The sequence below is a fragment of the Cynocephalus volans genome, chromosome 9, assembly GCF_027409185.1.
Source record: "Cynocephalus volans isolate mCynVol1 chromosome 9, mCynVol1.pri, whole genome shotgun sequence".
Lineage (NCBI taxonomy): Eukaryota > Metazoa > Chordata > Mammalia > Dermoptera > Cynocephalidae > Cynocephalus > Cynocephalus volans.
Window position 1 is genome coordinate 21,576,889 of NC_084468.1, and position 22,113 is coordinate 21,599,001.

General features: G+C 41.3%; 1 protein-coding gene across 1 annotated transcript in view; it reads right to left on the reverse strand.

The window, feature by feature from the left end:
• CCDC149 (coiled-coil domain containing 149) overlaps nt 1-22,113 on the reverse strand; it is a 93,161-nt gene that overhangs the window by 17,755 nt on the left and 53,293 nt on the right. The window contains exons 5-10 of the mRNA XM_063108179.1: nt 17,978-18,094; nt 16,980-17,152; nt 16,195-16,267; nt 14,753-14,837; nt 11,582-11,726; nt 2,105-2,181 (exon numbers count right to left, since the gene is read on the reverse strand). Of these exons, the coding sequence (XP_062964249.1) occupies nt 2,105-2,181; nt 11,582-11,726; nt 14,753-14,837; nt 16,195-16,267; nt 16,980-17,152; nt 17,978-18,094 (670 nt within the window). The remainder of the gene's footprint in view (nt 1-2,104; nt 2,182-11,581; nt 11,727-14,752; nt 14,838-16,194; nt 16,268-16,979; nt 17,153-17,977; nt 18,095-22,113) is intronic.

Genomic DNA, 22,113 nt, shown 5'->3' on the forward strand with positions numbered 1-22,113 from the left:
ACTGATGAGCTGATTTATTGGAGGAGACACTGGTCCTTTCAAGATGCCACTAAATAAGACAGAGTCAGCAATCCTCTGAAGCCACTGGGACTCAGTGCCCTCCAGTTGGCTAAACACCATGATCTGGCTCCTACTTGGAGAAAGAAAGAAGAGGAGGAGGAGGAGGGGATAGAGGAGGAAGAGGAGGAGGAAAAGAACATAGTCCCTTTTATTCTACTATTCAGTAGGGTTAAATGGAGAACATAAACAATGAGCAGACAGAAGGGTTTACACCGGAAGAGGCTTTCCCCGCTTCCCCTCACCACGGCTTGAAAACATCATAACGCGATGCTTCATGGGAACATCCTTCATCACTGCACAAGGGAGATGCTATGGCCATTAGAGAAACTACCAGATCCGGGGAATCTCCACTCCTTTTGCCTGTCCTCCCACTACATGTCTATGCAGAAACCAGAGATTAGAACAAATATGACCATGGCATAAAATTCATTTAGCCTCATCCCTCAAAGCTGATTGCACCATTTAATATTTGCTTTGTACTAATTGAATTTTCTATTTCAATTGACTGTTCTAATCAGAAAAGTTCAAGGAAAGGTGGGTTAATGCATTTCTACTTATTTACATGCAAGTATAATATAATGCCCTGCTGATATCATCCACAAAAACAGATAATTCAGATAGAACATACTCCCAAATCCTATTGAAACATTGTAGCTCAGGCCTTCAGGCAGCAAAAAGAAGGAAAGAAACAATTGTTATTGCATAGCAGCCATCTGAAGTCTCACCTAGACCAGACAGTACCAGAAACAGAAAATTCTCAGCATTGTTCTCTCATTCGACTTTCATCTTTTTATGTAAACTATAGAAATGAAACAGTGAGAAATTTCACTAAGTCATTTTGACAAAAAGAAAAAATAAAGCTCCACTATATGCACAGAGATGTCAATCTGACTGTACAAATAAATGATAAATTTGCCCAGCTGTTTTGAAATTCAATGCAATAAAAGAAAGGACTTCGCAGGTGAGGTTTTAACAGCATCAAAATGTTCTTGTACAAAATGGATCATTCAAATCCCCAGCATGGCCCCCACTACTAATTAGTTCTGTTAGGTCTTTTGACATCAAGTTCAAGAAATCTCTGCTAAAAATTCCAATTTATGAAATATGCTTCCAGGCAACCTAAGGCAGCTATTCAGATTTACTTTAGGAAAACTTGTTGTTGTCCACCTCCCTGTGGCAATTTTCATTTATCAAACATTACAGGGAAGCAGCCCACATGATTCAAGTGTAGAGGAGACTGGTTTGCACAGAAAGGTTAAGTAACTAAAAATATATGTGCAATCTTGCTTCCAGGGAAAGAGGAGGTGGTGGAAAATGATAAATACAAGTCTCCGAAGAGTGGAAAGACAAGGGGGAATAGCTGACGGGGGTCTCATGAAAGGGATATTTTACCAAGACAAACGGGATAAATATAGTTACTTAAAGTGAAACATCAGCGTTTCCTAAGACTGTGTACAACTGTGAAAAAAATCTCCACAGGAAATTTTGATTTTCAAGCTACGTAAAAATGGGATGGGGAAGGGAGGAGAAGGAGGTTGTGAGGTACTTTTGAGTTAGAAAAAGTGTTGGATCTTATATTCATTTTTAGTACTGGTGATTAAATTGAACAAATCTTTGTAAATTCTTACATTCAATTTTAGGACTGATGATTAAATTGAACAAATCTTTGTATGTTCTTGTATTTTTAGAAGTGATGATTACATGGAACAAATCTCTTATAGATACTTGCAGATAAAAAGTGAAACAATATAGTACATTCACAAAAGTAAAAAAAAAAAAAAAAATACAGACATAATGACAATTTCAGAATTTAGGTGAGCGAAACCGCATAGTTCCACAGATGAGAATTTGAATATTTACTGTATTTTTCTGATTCCCCCCAGCTCCCTGCCAATGATGGTGTGTAAGTTTAAAACACTTACAGATTTTTCAGCAATGATCTCCAAATAAAAGGACATTAAAAAGATAGAATCTTCTTTGCAAATTATGTGAGAGTTTCCTTTTTTAAAAAAAAGGAAACCAGTTTTCATGAAGTTCTGCTTACCTGGAAGACTCCACAAACCAGAAACTTCCAGAGTTCTTAATTTTTTTTCCAGCTCAGCCACCCGATTCCCGAGGATTCTGAAAAAGGGGAGAAATTAACAATGGTTTAATGAGCATCCTGTCAGCTCTCAGGGCTGTGAGGTGGCTATCTGGTAAATCCACTAGTGCCCTAACAGAGAGAAAAAGTTTTAAGACTTGAGATATATGCTAAAAATGGAATATTTGTATGTACGCATGTATGTATGCATGAGTGTAAATAATACATATAGTCTGTTCAAAGTACATATGAAAATAAAAAGTGACAAGGGAAAGTGTCACCAGCCTGGTCAAAGCACATAAAATGGAGCTGGTAGGCCACCTCAGCTTGAGTTTCAGGCACATCTTGACTGAGAATACTGCAACTTTGCACTCAGCCTCAGCAGGAAGGTTGCAACCTCTTGGCTGAGCAACTGCCATGAATCTGCTGATTGCTATTTTCTGCCACTTCTTCCCTAACAGGAAGGTTCCTGACCAAAGCCTGCCTCCAAGAACTGTTACGACCAGTGCCTTAAAGGACAAGGCTGTCTGACAAATGTTAACACCAATCACAACTTTTGGAACCACCCCTTCCTTTCTGGTAAGCATTTTCCCTTAAATTTCCTGACTTTCCTTTGTTTTTTGGAGCACATGTTCAAGACTTCGTGGATCTGTGTCTCCAGGCTGCAGTCCTAACAGTTCTCAAATAAACTCTTTGTGTTTTATATCTCAACCAGGTAATTAATTTATTTTGGTTGACAAAAGTAAAGTGAATGATTAAAAAAATACCAAGATGCCATTCAAGTGAGTCCTCTCCCACAAGGTAGTTGCCCTAAAAGCTAATCAATTATTCCACCATTGCCCAAGAAATCTCATGGAATTTCCATGTGGGAATTGCTCATTGTTAAAGATGACAATTAATTTTGAATACTCTTAGTAGCATCACACCTTGATTCTTTCAGTTTAGATCTGGTTTTTGGAAACAACCAAATCTAATATAAATAAGATGAGTGCACATTATTAGTAATGTTGCTTTGAGTCAATAAAATAATATGATCTGTCTTTTTAGACCCAACATATGTCTACTGATGATGTCTATATCCTTGATATCTAGCACAATGCCTGGGACATGGTCGGTATTCAATAAACATATTTGATTAAATAGATTCTTTTCTTTTCTTATGACTTGTAATTGTCTATGGAAAGAATAAAAGGTAGGCATTTCAAAAGAGTTTTCAGTAATTGCAGAATCATTAGAATAATTATGCTGCTTTCTAAGGTAGCCATTCTGATTCACTGTGATATACAATTTCTGGAATGTGTATTTAAAAAGATCATACTGTTTACTTGAAAGTCAAACTCTGTCTAGATGCACAGATAGACATAAATGTGGGCACACATTCCCCTCCTTCTCTCTATGCAAAATTAAATATAGTTGGGAAATGATTTGATAGTCATCTAAAATTTCAATCACTTTTCATTGGCCTGGAAATTGAAAAATCAGTCTTTATTTTATTTGGGGGCTTTTCTTGGCACTGCTGTGCTAAAATGATGTGGAAATCACCTTAATAGCAAAGTTTCAATTCCTTTCAGCAGGGTAAATCAGAACACCAGAATTATTCTCCTACCACTCTTTGTATTCCAGAGATAGCTGTACACACCCACATACATAGAGAGACGTGAATACGTATATCTCTGCACATATATATATATATGGCTTTGAATTCATCCTTATTTTACCTGAATTGACTTGCAGGATTTTAATTAATATTCTCTTTGAGTTCACAGAAAACTCTGGCATTAGTACACATAGTTTTCTTCATCTAGACACTTAGAGCTTTTCTTTTCTTCTTTTCCTTAAGTCTTAAAATTCTGCATAGCCTTTATCAATTACATTCAATTTTCACTCCATTTGTAGGGTCTATTTTGCTTTCATGTCCCTGACCCTTCAATAGACACTATTCTTTGTAATCTCACTTTCAATATTTTGCTCAGACCTTCTGATCCAAGCTCCCTTTTCACCGGCTGATGGGTTTGAGATGCAATCACAGCAGTGTTCAAGTTGATGCCTGTTTCTTAACGAGATCAGATCATCTGTATGTGGCAGCCTCTTGGAAACAAAAGATAAGGCTTAACTCTTCTGCGGATGCTGAGGGATGCCATGTGGGTGACATTTGAAGGTGTGGTGAAGAGACATTTGGTTATATTTTTTTCTGATGTCCCTTTATAACACAGCCATTTCTCTCAGAAATGGAATGAAGTGAATTTGCTGGTGTCACCGACAATCTACTTCAGGGCCCCTGCCTAAGCTTGTCAGTGGTAGCTGCTTTCTTCTTTGGCCTGACACTTAATGGTATCTGATGCAGGGCTGGAGGTAGTAAGACGGACCCAAATGGAAGTTGTGGAAATAGTAATAATAACAATAGCAACTGCACTACCTTTAACACAAACAGCTAACTAACCTTTCCTGAGTCCTTAGTAGGAGTCAGAGGCCATGCTGAACACCTACCTAACTTGCATTATATGTCATCTAATTTGACAAAAACTCTGTGGTGTGCATTGTATTATTATTATCTTCCTTTTACACATGTGGACCCTAAGGAACAGAGAGGTAAAGCAACTTGCCCAAGGATGCACAATCCATCTCAAAGCTCCGTCTTTTCCAGACCCTCAGCAATCACATCATCTGCACTCTACTCTTCCCATTAGGAAACAGAGGCACAAAAGTTAGTTAACTTGACCAAAAATCACATGCAGGACACAGCTGGAAGTGAGTCTGGATTTGAACATAGGCCTCCCTTTGCCTTCAAAGTTCATGTTCTTAACCAATACCCCATAACACTTCAAAACAAGCCTTACCATATTCTTTCTCATACCCACAGCAAGTACTCACTAAAAACTGTTCATATTGAAATATGGATGCAGCCATAGGTGACTTGCAAAATATAACCCAAGATGCTTTGAATGACAAAGAGGGACCTCCTGGTTGGCTTCACAATGAAAGAACATAGCAGGGTGCCCACTGAACCTGGTATGATGCAGCCCGAGGAGAGAAGGGCTGTTTGAGTTTTAATAGCTGGCAGCACTTCAGATGCAGCATCTTCAGATGTAGAAACAGAGTCCATTCATTCTAGTTTGACCAATCCGACAAACAATTCCTGAGACCCAACTCTGTAAAGCACATGCTACAGGCTATAGGGGATACGACGGAGAGCAGACCCTGCCCCTGTACTCAAGGGACTAAAAGTCTTGTGGGAGACAGATAGACGGACAGATGCTACATGTAAACACACACACACATACACACTGCTATGGGTCAAATGTGTCCCCCAAAAGTTCATGTGTTGGAAAATTGATCTCCACTGTAACAGTGTTAAGAGGGTGGGAAATACAATTATGGTAATTGAAAGGACAGGCCTTTGGGAGGTGATTGGATTGTGAGGACCGTGCCTTCACAAATGGATTAATCCATTCATGGAGTAATGGGTTGTCATGGGTGTGGACTGGTGACTTTATAAGAAGAGCAAATGAGCATGTTAAAGAGCTCTTGCCATTCCCACCATGTGACACTCTGTGCTGCTATAGAGAATCACCACCAGGAAGGCCCTCACCACATGTGTTCCATGGACTTCCCAGCCTCCCAAGCTGTAAGAAATAAATACCATTTTCTTATAAATTACCCAGTTTCAGGTGTTCCGTTATAAGAAGACTTCAATAACAGCTGACATTTACTAATCTATACCAGGGATGCATGCACACTCCCCTAGGGTCTTGCACCAACTGATGAGGCAGCTCTTACTCACTTTATCTTGTAGATGAGGGGACTAAGACTCAGAGAGGTCAACTCTCTAGCTCAGGGTTACACAGCTGGTAAGCAGAGGGGCCAGACAAAACCCAAGCCAGAAAATACACAAGTACTTCAGCTGAGCTAAGTGGAAGTTGAATCCAGAAAGACTGGTAGGGACTCAGATCATGAAGAATCTTGTTGTCACACTGAGAATGTTCAGACGTTTATACATTGGCAATGCGGAAATAGTGATGGGTTTTAAGCAGGGAAACAAGCATAATGAAGTTTAGGAAGGCCAGCCACCTCCCCCCCGACCCCCCAAAAAGAAAGAAATTTAGGAAAAGTATTCTTGATACAGAGTTGAGAATGTACTGGAAGGAGTATCAGTAGAAGCAGAAAGGTCAGTTAGAAGGGTAGCATCTGGGTGGGATGACATGACCCAGCCAAGCCAGTGGGGAGGCAGGGAAGCCACAGGACTGGGACAATAATGAAGAGGTAGATGAGGATTTGAGGGGCCAAGGAGATTTCCATGGAGACATGATGGACATATGGATGAAGGCAAAGGTGGGAGTAGAGGCTGGGGGAATGGATTCACTCCCCAACAGTGTGTGCAGGCAGAAAAACAGGGGACTGGAAAACCTCCTGAAGAAGGTGGGAAAGGCCTGGGGGAAGAACAGTTGAATGGGGAAGTGGACAGCTGGGGGGGTGGGGGGTGGGAGGCTCAGGAGCCAAGAGCAGAGAGAGCTCTGGCTGGGAAGCTGTGGTCGGTATTGTCTTACTCTAGAACAAGGTTATGCAGGGTGGACGTTGAGAACAGACCACTTAGAAGACATGCCTGACCCTCGAGAGAGAGATGTTTCAGGACAGTGGAAGGCATGAAACTCAGAATTCAAGTGACAAGGCTGAGACGAGAGCAGACTATCGGGAAGGTGGCTAGAGATGACTTCACGTAGTTTAGCAGGGGCTAGAAGGAGATGACTGGAGCAGCAGCTTGAGGCATAAACAGGCTCGAGAGAGAATTTTTTTTTTTCTTTTTGGTAAGATGGAGGAGATTTTTAAATAAAGTTTTTTATTTAGTCATGGGTTGTTTTAGGAAACAAAATATTTCACCCTATGTCAACCTGGTAGTCTAGGAAAATCTTCAAGATGCCAGGCCTCCAGACAGACTTCCCAGCAGTGGTTTCAGATAATAACGACATCATGGAGGGTGGGATTAGGAATCTGCAGACAGAGCTAACTCAGGAACTGGCTGCTACAGGGCTTGCTCTCTGGACCACACAGAAAGCAGAATACCTGAGTGAGGACCCTTGAGGAAAGCTCCGTCCTGCAGGAGAGCAGGTGGCTGTGGCTTCTACACAACCTGGAGATACCCCTGCGCCCACCCCCCCCACCCCCCCCATGGCCAGAATCTCTGATCTGTGACACCCTCTCACTGCCACCCAAGATCCTGCATTTCTAAGCTCTTTTACCGTTGGCCAGAGGAGGGGAAGAGGATGAGTTTTAGGCATAGCAGGAAGAGGAGCAAAAGGCCACTATGTCCTCATATGTTAATGACCACCACCAATCACCACTGACAAGGCGAAGGGCTTGTCGGGAAGGACTGGAGAACTAAACGTGGTGTTCAGTGAAACAGCACTGTATCAACTGCCTCTTCTATTAACGCTTTGCGGCCAGTTTATAAGATAAATGAACTTCATCCCTTCTTTAGTGATAACCAGACAACTGCCAACTCTTGGGCAAGAAGTATCTCAAGCAAACCGCCTATTAACTGAATATCACTCAAAATGTAAAGTCCTAGGGTCATTCATCAGTTTTTCAAGATGGCTCCTATTGGACCCTCTCAAGGGAGGGTGCGGAGGTAACTGTCAGGCAGTGGGAAACCAGTAGGGGGAGCACACACTTGCAGAAAGGAACACCTTTATCCCTGTTTGTAATGCTCCACCTAAACGAAGCTATTCTATTACTTCAGTTCCAAAAGGCTAAGTCATGGGCATAACAGCAAGCAGACCATATTCACATTCTATTCTTAGCTCTCACTCCATTTATTGTATAATTAGTTTCTTTACTTGCCCCCAGATAAAATGTTTATTGAAAGTATGAAACTTATAAGAATTAAAAATGGCACATTAGGTACCTTATGTACTGATATCAAGCAATCTCCAAGATTTTTTGTTACAGGGGGAAAAAATCAAGGTGCAGAATAATGAGAAAAACAAAACATCTTTTCTTTGGTGAATCCTAGCTACCTTTTGCAAATAAATAAAATAATATATCTATCTAAATAGATGAGCATTTATATGTCTATATATAAACGTATTATGCATTTGTTTATATATGCATCTTCTCAAAGGATACAGAAGAAATGAGGAATGGTAGTTTATTCCAGGAGGGAGATTTGGGTAGCCAAGAGTAGTTTGGAGATATGTTGTTGTTTAACCTTTTAAAATTTGAATGATGGGATGGTTCAAAAATTATTTAAAAGTAGTTAAACATGAAAAGGTGCATTAAAACAAAAGTAAACAGGGTGAAATGAAAACATGTCTTTCACAATAGAGGGAGCTAACGCTTTGAACGTGAGAATGTATGTGTTTGCAGTGGGTATGGTTAGGATCATGGTAGGACATCAGTCTGCCAGAAGAGGTTGAGTGGTCTGCAGAAAGTCAGGTTGTAGAGATGGACTGAGGCAGGCAGCAGGCTGCTGTGCAGTGAGTCCTGGGACGTGCTCATACTAGAGTTGCCAGGTGGGTGTGGGGCAGGGGAGGTGGGGCTGGGGTCTGAGGATGGAGCGGTGGGAGGGTCTTCCCAAGAAAGAGGTGATGGTCCAAGGGGAAGAAGGCAGAAGGGGCAGGTAGGAGAGAAACCCTGAAGGCCTACGGCAAGCACTCAGGAAATGCACACTGAATGAAAGAATACAGGAAAACTGAAGGTTAACAACCATGTGGATATGAGTGTTAAAGGAACAGGAACAGAGGGTTAGGAGATGATTCACTCATCCATTCACCAAGTCACCCTGAGTGCCCACTGCATGCAACACTGTCCTGAGCACTGGGAGGGGACAGTGACTGAAATGGACACCTGTTCTGGCCCTGGGACAGCTTAAACCTGAGTGATGTGGAGATTTGTTGAACCTGGGCATTAGGATGGAGGGCAGAGCGCATTAAATATTCTTCAAATCATGCTTTAAATCATTGGATAATATTCCGTCTTAAAGATGTGCAATAATTCAAACCATTCTCCAATTGAAAGACATTTGGGTTGTTGCTATCTTTTCCACTCTTATAAATGAATGCATAGTGAACAACCTCATATACAATCTCTACAGTGTCATTCTGATTTTTCTTTAGGATAAATTCCTAGAGAAGTAGGTCATCTGAGTCAAAGGACACAAACATTTTCAAGTATCTTAAAATATACTAAGGAATGGACTCTGGACCTGTTGCATTTGAGGAGGCGAAAGGACACTGTGAGAAACTATCAACATTGCAGTTGAAAATATGGGTCTTACTCTTGAAGGGATGGAGGGGACAAGAGGTCTAAGAAGAGTCTGCAAAGAATGAAAGGCGAAGACAGTGACAGGAAATGAGGTGCCCCCCCCCCTTCCACAGGGTAAGAGGAGCATAAGGCAGAGAGAAGAGGACAAGTAGGCCTGAGGTGGAGGGGACGTGGGAGGAAGAGGGAAAAGGGGAGGAGACAGCAAAGAACGTTTGAGTTTCCATCTTGAAACCCAAGGAAGATGGGTTTCAAGATGAAAATTTGGATGTAGAAAAATTATATAAGAAAAAGACTCAAAGGTGGAGTTTGGGGACACTGGTGACCTTCAAAGAAATATTAAAGTAGAAAAAAGAGGACTTGGAGATATTGAAGCCAAGGTTATCTTTCCTTCCTGTGCATGGACTCACCTGGGTTTACTAAAATCCAGAACCCTGACCTTCCCTCCCACAAATCCCCCAAATCTGCATTTCTAAACAAGTGCCCCCCAATGTAATTCTACCATAGGTGACCCCCTGGCACACACTTTGGCAGGGTGGCTCTTGAGGAAGGGGAGGTAGCCTTCTTGATGAAGAGTCCAGGTGAGTGGGATTCCCGGGAAGGCTGCAGTGTGGAGGAAAGGCTTGGGGGGTTCAGGGGAAAGAAGTGGAAGCCGGGAGGGAGCGGGTAGGAAGTTGAACAAGGTGAGAAAGGAGGTTCCAGGGGAGCAATGCCCCAGAGAGGAAAGCAGGTGTGGCTGTGGGTTTCCTGGAGATATGGGTGGGTTGCAGGGAGATGCTGGTTTCAGGGCAGCAGCAAGTTGAGGAGCTCTGGAGGAGAAGCCCTGTTTCTTCAGGGAACGAGGAGCTGAAGTCACCTGCTGAGGACAGGTCAGGGGGTTAGAGAACTGAGAAGGCTTGAAAGAGCCCTGGTGAGGTGCCTTGTAGGGGACAGAAGGACAAAGTGGGCTCCCTGAAGACACTATGTGTGGCAGAAGATTCTGCCTGCATGAAACAAACCTTGTGCTGATTCTGCAGAGATTCCTCTGCCTCCCCTGAGGAGTATCTGCATTTTACCATCTGGCTGCTTCATTCCTTGGTTAAAATTTCATTTTTTGAGTATGTTTAAAACTTTTCCTGCCAATAAATTACCCTTGTCATCCCTTTGAGATTGCCTGGCCTCTCTTTACTGCTCTCTGCTTTCTTCCACATACATCTTAATTTCTTGTGCGATCTTCCTTTGCTCCGTCTTCTCTTTTTTCTATTTTATTTTTGCAGTACTTTTAATCATCTTCCAGTCGCCTCTCTCCTCATTCCGCTGCCTTCTGCAGACCCCCAGTCCCCTGACACCTCTCTTCTCACTTGAGGCCTAGATTTTCAGCCCCTACTTAGCTCTTCCACCTTTCATTTTGGTTCTGGGTGTACATATTGTAAGCAGGACCTGCTACATAATTTGCAGGGCCCAGTGCAAAATAAAAATGCAGGGCCCCCTTGCAAAACAATTATTAGGAATTTCAAGACAGTAACAGCAGAACATCAGAACAAGTGTAGGGCCTTTCTGGGTATGGTTGCCTGTCCACAAAGCTGGCCTCCGGTGTTGATTTTTGTTGCTTTAATTTATTGTTTATTCAACATTCTCTGAACACTTTCAATTTTGCTTCTGTCATCTCTGCTACTTCAAACTATTTTAACTTGCTTGATTTTATACAACATAACAAACATGCTATAAAAACCACATAAGACATTCTGTTTTAATGATTGTTCCTTTTCATGATCTTTTTTGCTGACCTGGAAGAGTGACATGAGACTCCCTTATAGGCTCAGCTGTCTGGAGAAGTTGATGCTTGGGTGATTCCTGCCTTCCAGAGCCCCCCAAAGTCACACTGTGAGGTTCAAAAGGCACTGAGGCAGTTTCTCTGCTAAAGAAAGACCTGGAGGAAAGGTAGGTTAAGTCACCCAAGCGATTATACTATGGAACTTAACCATGACACATGCATTACTCATTGTGTGGCTCAGAGGTAAGCATTCAGTGAGGGATGACCTGTATTACTTCCTTTACTCCAGTGGAAAGCCAAGATGCTGACAGAAAGCAGAAGCACATTTCTAGTTTCATAAGTTTCCTTCCAGATTGGAGGGGTCTCACCTCTCTCCCCTAAGCCTTTCCCACTTCTCTCTTACCCATCCCCAACCAAAGAGTTCAGCCACCTACTTGTTGGTTTGCCTCTGGTGCTGAATGACCATGTTTTTCTCATGGATCGTCTCCAACAGGGCTGTTGCTAGAGATTTCAGGTCAGAAATGGACTGTGGAGTAGCTGGGAGACTGCATCCGTGATCCTCAGACAGCAAATCCTGAACTAGGTAGGACATAAAATTTATGTCTCAGTTGTAAATAATATAGGAATGCTGGAATGCAAACCAATTCCAATCCTTTCTGGAAAACGATATGTTCCCAACTTCTAAATGCTACTACCTGTACACTGTATTGAGGGTCCACCTCAAGTGTCAAAAGTAAAGCAAAATAAAATCCAGTGTGAGGGTTAAACAGAAAGGAGGAAGTCCTCATGGACTTTTATCAGCAATTTTCAAGAGGATAATAATATTTGCATTTGTCCAGTGTTTACACTTTCATACTAATTCAATGAGAATTAAAACTGAAAAAAACAACAACAACTGTTAAATATTATTTATTTCTATTTCATGGCCAGGAAAGCAAGGCACAGATGGATTTAAAATGTTGGCTGATGGTCACACAGCTATGCAAATGACAGTGACTCCTATCCCTGAGCTCCTTGCTTTATATCAGTTTCCCATAGTGTGATACCCAGGCAGGTGGCAAGATAATTCAGAAGATTATTTAAAACACAAAATATGTTTTATATTTTAATAGCTATGTATTTATTTGAAAGTATTATAGAAAAGAATGTAAGTGGCATAACAAACATAGGTGCTACTATTTAGGACAAGGCCAAGTAAAATGAATCACTTTAAAATTGATTTAAAGAAAAATATTAAGCAAATAATAGTATAGGTTGTACAAAGATAAAGAAAAAAATTATATAGCAGACTGCAACTGTCTTAATGTTGGGAAAGAGTATATTGCACAAAGGATAGCTGTTCCTTGAGCTTGTTATTCTACAAATCACCAAATCACATTCATTGCCAAATTCATAATGAAGCCAAACAACATACAGAGTTCAGTGTAACTGTAGGATTCAGACCTACATGAAGTTGACCATCTCCTATGCATACCCTGCCCTGGATGAGCTTCTGTTGACAAATCTCCAGTCATCTACGAACAGCTTGGATAGAAAAAACTAAGTTTTGTCCAGCTTCAAAAGTGTCTACTTAAAAAAATCATTTCTGATCTGCCACTATGTCACTTATAAATACATAAAGAAATATTCCAGGTGTGGTATGACTAGCTTAGCACAGAGTAGGACTATCACTTCCTTTATTCCAAATATCATACTTCTGTTAATATAACATAAGATTTCATGAGGTTCTTTAGCAATAAAATACCATCATGAATGAAAGAGAATACTGTCTATTAAAACCTCTATGACTTTTTCATGGGATGCTGCTAAAACTTTGCTCCCCCATTTATGTTTGGTTGGGCTCAGATTTGCTTAAATTGCTCTCAGAAGCCCCCAGCCACATCCCCAGCATGGGCTCGATCTCCATGCAGAACTTCAGCTGCTTCTACTGTCTTTGCTCCCCTAGGGTCATTCAGACGCTCCTGCATATGTGTCTCTTCTGACTCTGAATGTCTGTTCTGCAAGTCTGGTTTGGATTTTTTAAATGCGTTCTTCACTCCCATTACAAAAGTAATGCATGATTTTAGAAAGGGAGATAAACTTAAAAAAAGACAATAACCTCTGGTATTCCTACCAGGCAGAAAAAAGAAACAGCATAAATCTCTCACTGTAGATCCTTGAATACCATTTCCTATATGACTATACGTAGATATACAAACTCACACAATACATTTTCTTCAAAAATGGGAAAAAGCCCTGCTTTTTTCATTTAACAATATTCCTAATCATTAACATCCCCTAAAACATAAAATGTAATGGCTGCTTCAGTAGTCCATGTATTATATAATAATTTGTTTAACTACTGCTGGACATTTATGTTGTTTCCAATGTTTTTTAAACGATAACTAGAATACGAAGAACTTTCCTATAGCAAAATGTTTGCATATATCTATAACTATTTCTCACTGGTTCAAAGGGGGTGGGTCTAAGGCTTTTCATAATAGGCTGCCATAGAGTCATAGATTTTGCTTACCAATGCCAATAGATCGCTGGTGCTATGCTTTTCATAATAGGTTTTCTAGAAAGGCTGTGACAGATTTATAGTGCCACCACAGTGCTTGAGTGTGTTGGCATTCCCCAAGTCAATGGTAACACTGAAATCAACATTCAAAGACGGTTTGCTATAAAAGATATCCAGAGATAAACGTGGATGAGCTACTTCACATTTTTACAGAATATTGTAGTTTTCTTTTTAAAAACAATTCTAGGGTGTTCTTTTCTAGTTGAGTGGAAGAAAGAAGTTGCTTAGGAAAGAGCCTTGGTTGTTAGGTAGTCTGGAGACTCAGCATTTTTTTTTTAAAGCCACTCTGGCTCTGATTAAGACTGTCTCATGATGGTTGCTGGTCTATACCACCAACTGGCAAAAAATGGGCCGGTGGAGCACATTGAACATGAGGCTTCTGTTTAGACCTGAATTCTGAATATTAAGTGTCAGAAACCAGCTCTCTGCTATATATTCCCCTGGACTGTTCCTGGAAGATCATTATTTTTCATCAGAATCAACAAGGAGGAGGAACAAATTTGCAATCAATAAAAACTTCTTTGTAAAAGGCACATGTTCCCTGATAAAATGATTTCAGCAGCTACGGGACTTTTCTATTCTGATCGCACTGGCCAGGGAAATGAGAAAATCAAGGAGGCTGAAACACACCCTTGGAGATGCTAAACTAGTGATTAGGGAAGAGAAAACATTCTTGAAGAGAGAGCACAGTGTAAGGGAATACACCCATATAGGATCCAGTCATTAGGAAAACTTCTAATGCAGCCATTCTCAAAGTGGGGTTCCCGAACCAGTGTCAGCATCACCTGGGGAACTTTTTAGACATACATATTTCCCCACCATCCACCCCCCAACCTATTGAATCAGAAACTCTGGGGTGGGACCCAATAATCCATATTTCAACAAGCCCTCCAGGTAATTCTGATGCAAGTGGAAGTTTGGGAACCACAGTTCTGAGGATCACCTTTGCTCCCAATCCACAAAGCCAGCAGCTTGGATAAGATGCAGACTCAAAATGCTAGCATTTTATGCTTGTAAGTGGTCCCTCCTGGAGCAAAAATCCTACCTTGCTTTGCAGATAGGACTCCAGTCAGAGCACTGCTGCTGGATTTACCTTGGCCCTTTGAGTTTTTCCGTCTCTCGAGAGCATTCTAAAGCAGGATTGAGAGAAAATAAAAACCTCTGTCAGAAAAGCCAATAATGGAAAAATACCCAGTTATAGTAGAGGCACTCTCCCAACAGCATACAAGAACCCTTTGAAAATTCCAAATGCTGGCGTAAAGTTTACAGTTCTGAGTCCCTGTCAAAGAGGTGGGATTTTAATGAACTTGGTAAAGAGTTTTTTAAAAAGTTGTTGCATGGCAGAAAGACAGCAATTATAGTCCCCTGTATACAAGAGGCACTTAATGCATGTTTGTTAAATTAAATCAAATCTGAAGCAGCAATGCCGTATAATGTGCAAAGTCACTAGTTATGGAAACCCTTTCTGAAAAGATATGAGATGGAGACTAGGTTTACTTTCATGCACCAATGGTGGTAATCTGGAAGGATTTTGTGCCTGGACTGGAAAGAGCGCCGTGATAGACTAGTCATGTCTGCCGTGGACACAAGATTAAGGAAGTGCATCTGTGCCACCCAATGTCATTTCTAGAACAGACTCTGACATTAAAATTGATATGTAGTGTATGCCAGTGTTTGGCATAAAGAATTGAATAAATTACAATGAATGCATGCACACATTTTTAAAAATAATGTATTAAAAGCTTTATTCTTCTTTGGTTGTATGTGTAGATGTAGACTGGTATACACAGAATGGAACAGCATGAAGACTTCTGAGAAAAAAAGCAACGCCAGAAGCCATGAAAATAAGAAGCCTCTCCCAAGCATCTAGACGGCTGTAAAACTTCACCCTCAGGAAGTGAAATCAATCTATTTTCAAAGCAGAGAAACCCGGGAGATTTTTCTAATTATAACACTTACAACTAACATCTGCAGAAATAGATATTATCAAACTAATGGTGCTGGAATTAGACTAAATAACAGTGGGGAGAATTTAAACACTCTGTCCTTTCAGTGTGACGTGAACATTATCGTTCAGATTGTGATTTCCCAATCTTTGTTTCTTCATCACTTAGAAACCATTTTCTTATGGATGATTATGAGACAAATAGCATCTGATGACTGAACATTTTATAGAAAAAATGGATAAGAAACCTAATTTCATACGGACCAAAGCTGTAGGGGAGACAAGTGCAGATTCTGGTGTTCTCAGTGTGCCCTGTCCAGATGAACAGCCACAGAAGGAGGGCTTGCAAAAGCTGCTTTGGTTTTGTTTATTGTTTGCGGTTTTAATTTTTACCAGTTGCCCCTGTTAAAACTCTTACTGGACTCCATATGGGAGGGCAAGCAAGTACTAAAATATCTCTGGCACATAAAAGAAAATTGAACTAGAATGACATTTAGATGTACAATACTGAATCGCCATCATCGTTGTCATGACTTCGCTACCTTGTACTTGGCAATGTTCGATTTCAAGAGGTTGGCCTCCTCATGGAGTTGCTTTAACCTCTCCTGAAGGTACCTGGAAAAGAATATACACAATGAGGAAGTGTTTAGGGGCAAAGTAAAAAATATACACTAAAGTACAAGAGTAAAAAATGAAAACCGCATGCTGGAAGAGCCATCTTTTACACAGAACGCCTCTCCTGCTCATCACAGACAGGAGGAGGAGAAAAATGTGCTTCGCTGTGACCTTTTCTTAAGTGGATGTGATCAAGGTCAAACATGCCCAAATCACAGACACCCCATTTTAAAACAGCCCTGGCAGAGATCCTCTAAGGGATATCAACACAGTTTTCACATAATTCTCATTAAGATGATTCCACTGGGAAGTAAGGCAGGAAGAGATGACACCAGACATAACATTAAGTTAGACATACACATACTGAAATTTGCCTCGGGGAAAAGAAACAGCTAAGGGAATTTCTCAATTTATTTTCTTCTTCTTTTCCTACTCCTTGATAGCAATAACAAGCAGCTCTCACTGGTTCCTTACCAGGGAGGGTGTGGGGAAAGAGAGAAAGGGCTATGTATGTGGCCATGTGGGTGTATGGTGCTTCTTTTTCTACTCTTAAAACTTATACAGGACATTGATATCGTTAGGGGGTTGTGACTTTCTTTTCACTTGTAAGACAATTTTCTCAAATGTAAACAGGGCTGCAAATAACTTCCAGCCTGCAGGCCTGCCAAGAGCCACATTCCTCCTGAGTGCAGGCCTGGGCCTGGCCACTTGCCTGTTCTCCATGCACAGTGCATCCACATCAATGATACGGTTCTCATGCCCACCCAGGATATGGTTTAGCTCCTGGTTCAGCCTCTCCACTTTGTCCTGGTAGGAAGACCGTTCTTCTTTCACATCCTGAAGCTCATCCGCAGAAGCCTGCAGGTCATGCTCCAAAGACTCAATCTGAAACCAGAAGAAGTGCCCTTACTCAAGATGTTCTTCAGACTCTGGCTTTATGGCCAGAGATGGAGCCTTCCGCTTGGTTGATTGACTTTTAGAGAGCTTATTGATGCCACCCGCACGCTATAAAACCATAAGCACCACATGCTGGGATACAATAAAAGCTAAAAGCAAGGGGATGACTTCCTGCCAGATACTTACTATATCTCAGACAGGAGAGGTGCAGCAGTTGGGAAGACCAGAACCAAGCCCTGCCCTTCTGCAGTATGCCCTACGGCCAGAGGCTCGGAGAGGGCAAATCCAGACATTGGAATGGCTGCCAGTGTCTTACAAATACATAATTTTTCAAATTTACTCTAGACCCAGAAATCTTGTTCTGCTCTTCAAAACCAATTAACAAGAGAAGAAAAAGGAAATGTAGGCTCTCTCAGCTGTTCCCTAACTAGGGCTCTGTACCGGTTGAGATTCTGCCTAAGAAGCATGGCTCAGCATTTTAGCAGAAACTTGCAAATTAAGGCCAGTTTGTCACATTTTCTTCTCTCTCTGCCTATTCTGGATAGGGGGAAAGTTTTTTTGTTGTGTTCAGAACAATGGCACCCAATTGTTGGAAGGGGGAGCAGACCTGCTGGAAGCCAGAGACCCAAGAGTCAGCTTAGGAATAGAGAGCAGTACCAAGGAAGGAAAAGCATCCATGTGCATCCTCCTTCCCCCTGTGACTTGCAGCCCCGGCATCCCGTACTCTGAGAAACACAGGGCACAGTCTACTCTTCTTGCATTGTGTCAAGCTGTGCAAACACAACCCCACTCTTAGCAGATGTTAGCAATAACCTGCTCCTTAGCTCTCTCCAGCTGCTGGACCAAGTCTTCACGCTCATGGGCTGCAAAGTGCCGTACACCGATTTCTTCATCTCCAAGCCTTTGTTTGGCAATTGTCATCCTCAAGAGCTGCATTTTCAATTAGCAGAAAGAGAGAGAGAGAATGAATAAATCCAATTAAAAGTCTAAGGACATTAGGCAGGAACTTTTGGAAGATAAGATTCTTTCAAGAAATACTGGGGAAAAGCATAAGAGAAAGAAATTACTTGCCAATATCATACATTTAAAAAAATTAAAATATATTGTCGACTGTATTTTGTGCAAACAAGCACACACACACACATGTGTGTGCACAGACAGTATAAAGCTAATGGGAATACAGGCCTGGGCATGTGAAGGTAGATGCCCAGTAGAGCACTAGCATAGTGAGAAAACAAACTCTGGGTCTCATTTAAACTTAGCAAAGAATAAAAAATGATAACAGTGCTGGGAAGGATTGCTGAGATGGGCACACTCCCACACTCTTAACAATTAGGCGATGCTACCAAGAGCCTTAAAAATGTCCCTACCCAATGACCTAGCAACTCTACTTCTGACAATCTGGGCTAAGAATAATCCCAGACATGGACTAACTTGAGGGAAAAAAAAGTAGATTGCACTGTTATATAGAGAAAGAAAACTAGAAACAATGTCTAATAGTGGAATGGTTAGCAAACTATAGTGCAACCCATCAATGGGCTAATTTGCAGCTGTGTGAAATGAGGATTGTGTGAACCAGGTAACACCATGGAACGTACTATGATGCCAGGTTGAGAGGGGAAATAAAGAAGAATACTAACTCTTCTATGCAGCATGATTAAAATGATACCAAGAACTCGTGCACAAAAGAAAAAATAACCAAATACACCAACATGTTAAGATGTGTATGTTTAAGTAGTAGTGAGACTGTGCATGCTATATACTCTTTGTTTTCTAACTTTTAAGATAGGTATGCACAAATTTCATGATATACCTTTATTTATATGTTTTTAAATCCCTAGGAATAAAATTCCAGTCTTCAAAAATGTGATTTTTCACAGGATCCCTGCAGAACCCAAAGCTTGCTCAGACTCTAGAGCCAAGCCCCACCTGCAGTTCCAAACCTTCTAGGTCGGGCCACAATGAAAACTATGTGAGAAGCCCAAGATCTGATGGTCCCTGAATGTCCTCCACCTGTCCATCACAGTGCCAAACCAGCTGCCATTGAAGAGAGACTTTTTAAAGTTACAGCACTGCTTCCTGATGCTTCTTCTAAAGAGGTTTTAAGCCTGAATCCACACGCCCATGTAGGGTGTACATACATGGGTTTCATACATGGATGAGGTCTTAGGGACAGTTTTTCACAGTCACACAGATCTGACCCAGCTAGGGGTGCCTACTGAGGGCCTGTTCTTCCTCATTCCCATGTGAATCTTACAGGCTTAGTTGCCAGTAGAGAAAATGGCTTATGTTTCAAGATCTCTGAAGGATTAATGGGCAGGTGGGAGATAGAAAGTTAATTTAAGCCAAGGTAGAATATTAACTAAACTGAAGTAATAAATAACAGTGAGGAATCTTGAAAGAAATGATGACTAAAGAAAAGTAAAGAACATTTTCAAATGACACTTATTTTAAGTCCTTATATAAAAACTACTCAGTTGGATTCCACAAATATTTATTGTGTACCTACCACAAGCTGAAGCGCCACTAGGACTAGGTGGACAATGTCCCAGGCAGGTGGAACAGACTGGGCATAGAATGTCAGACACTTGGGTATACAGGTGGCTGCTCTTAATGGAATCTAATTACAGTTTTGATCCTCATTATTCATGGATTCTGTATATGTGAATTTGCCTACCTAATAAAATTTATTGTTAACTTCAAAATCAGTACTCGGGGTACTTTTGTGGTTGTAGACATGCTCAGAGTGGCAAAAAATTTGAGTGCCTGCACACACGTTCTCAGCTTGTCAAACAAAGCCACACTCTGCTTTCTTGTTTCAGGGGTCACAGCATAAACAAGTGTCCCCTCATTGTCTATGTAGTGCCATGCTTTTCAAGTATTTTTGTGCTTTTTGTTGTGATTTTGCTGTTTAAATTGGCCCCCGTGCACAGTGCTAAAGTGCTGGCTGGTGTTCCTGAGCACCAGAAGGCTGTGATGTGCCTTATGGAGAAAATATGTGTTAGATAAGCTTGCTCCAGGTATGAATCATAAGGCTGTTGAACTCATTAGTTCAATGTAAATGAATCAACCATACATATTAAATAAGGTGACTTTAAACAGAAGCACACACAAAATAAGGTGCTGATTGATCAGTTGATAAATGGTGTGAACAGAGGCTCCTAGGAACCCTAACCCTGCATTTCCCCTAGGAGCAATGGTTCAATATTGGTCGATGCAGTAGGAAACACTCATGGCAGAAATGGTTAATTCAACTGAAAGCTGATGTATGAAAACATCTTTCACATCACATAATTCCTGGCTTGGAACATCAGAAACCCAAAAGTGGATATACAGAAAGACAAACAGCAGTCAAATAAGAAACAGTTCTCAGATATGAGTGTCTAGGAACAAAAAAACTATTGCCTTTTTGGCATGAGGCAACAGGAGGCCCAGGACATGCCTTTGAAGGCAGGGTATTTTTCTCGTTATGTGAAAAGCCAGATTGACAGCCTGAACTTTAAGTAATAAAACACCACTGTGGTTTTCCATTCACAATACGCTTCACTGAACACTTAATTTAGAATCACACAATTATGTTTGCTTAATGCCAATTAATTATTAAACATGTTTATTGAGGTCTGACAGCCATATAAGAGAGTCATCTTTTATATACTGGATGTCTGTTAAGCTTCAATAAATATGTTAGCAATCATTTGGTGTTTAATGTGCATACAATATCGGCTGTTAAATCTCAGGGATGGACTGGTCGAAACACTGACTTTTAAGGCCCAAGTTGGTAATAGCTGGATCATTAGCTGGGTCTGAAACTCAAGTGTAATCAACTGAGGGGCCTAAGGAGGTCACTGCGGTGGGGATGGCAGAGTCTCTGGAGAGCTCTGCTGCCTTCCCAGCTGACAGCTCACAAGCTCTGAAGTTGGCCTGCCCAGGGATCGTATCCTGGCTCCACAGTCTGCAAGCTGTGCAACCTTGGGAACTTGTCTGAACTTCTTTGAGCCTCAGTTTCCTCCTTGGTAAAAACGTAAAAGTATAGCATCTTCGGAGTTTTGCTATACACATACAGTGAGAGTGAATTTACATTAAACTTAGTGGAGTTCAAATATATATGTGTTTGGCAAAAAGAGGAGGGGGCAAACAAAAAAAATGGAGGAAGAGAGATGACGAAGCAAGGATGAGAGAGAAATAATTTTAAAAACTGGGTGATTCTACCCACTCCCTATGCTCAACATCCCAGCCTAGAGTGAAGTAGGAAAGTGGCTGATAACACATTTATGCAAAATCATGCTGTTCCTGTATATACATAATACTACTGTTCTGAAGCACGTATACAACCATGTGCACTTTTTGGATGATTTAAAAGGCCATCAAGGGTTATTTTGGCTAGATGCAAGTTTTCGCCTCTTACATGCTGACTTCAGAACCTAACTCTAAGTGAGACATCGGACTTCTCTACAATACTTAGTACAACCCCTGGGGCATAAAAAGTGCTTAATAAGTGTTTGCTGCCCTTGAGGTCATTGTTATCCTCATCACCATCCTCCATGTATGTTTCCCCACACATAAGCCCACTAGGGAAGCCCGATCTTTTTTCTAAGCTGGAGGAAGTGAGCTCCTGAGCCAACCTCCTCTGAATAATGCAGGCAAATGATGTTGATTTTCCACCTTGGAAAACAGCTATAAAGCAACTGCTCAGGGCACTTAATTCCCTCCAACAGGGCTGTCAAAATTCCACAGCCAGCCTCCCTGAGCCAACCCGCAAAGTGGATCAGTGCCCTGTATAGCACACGCATTGCCACCAATAGATGCATTCATTTGCTGATTTAGATAGAAATAAATGTTTATGAATGAATTACGGTGTGAGTCGTCAGCTTGTGGAAGGCACAGCTGCAGCTGGATGTGGCTGAGGAACACGGCCGCAAAACAATGTGGTAAAATGGCTTTGGGGTGCC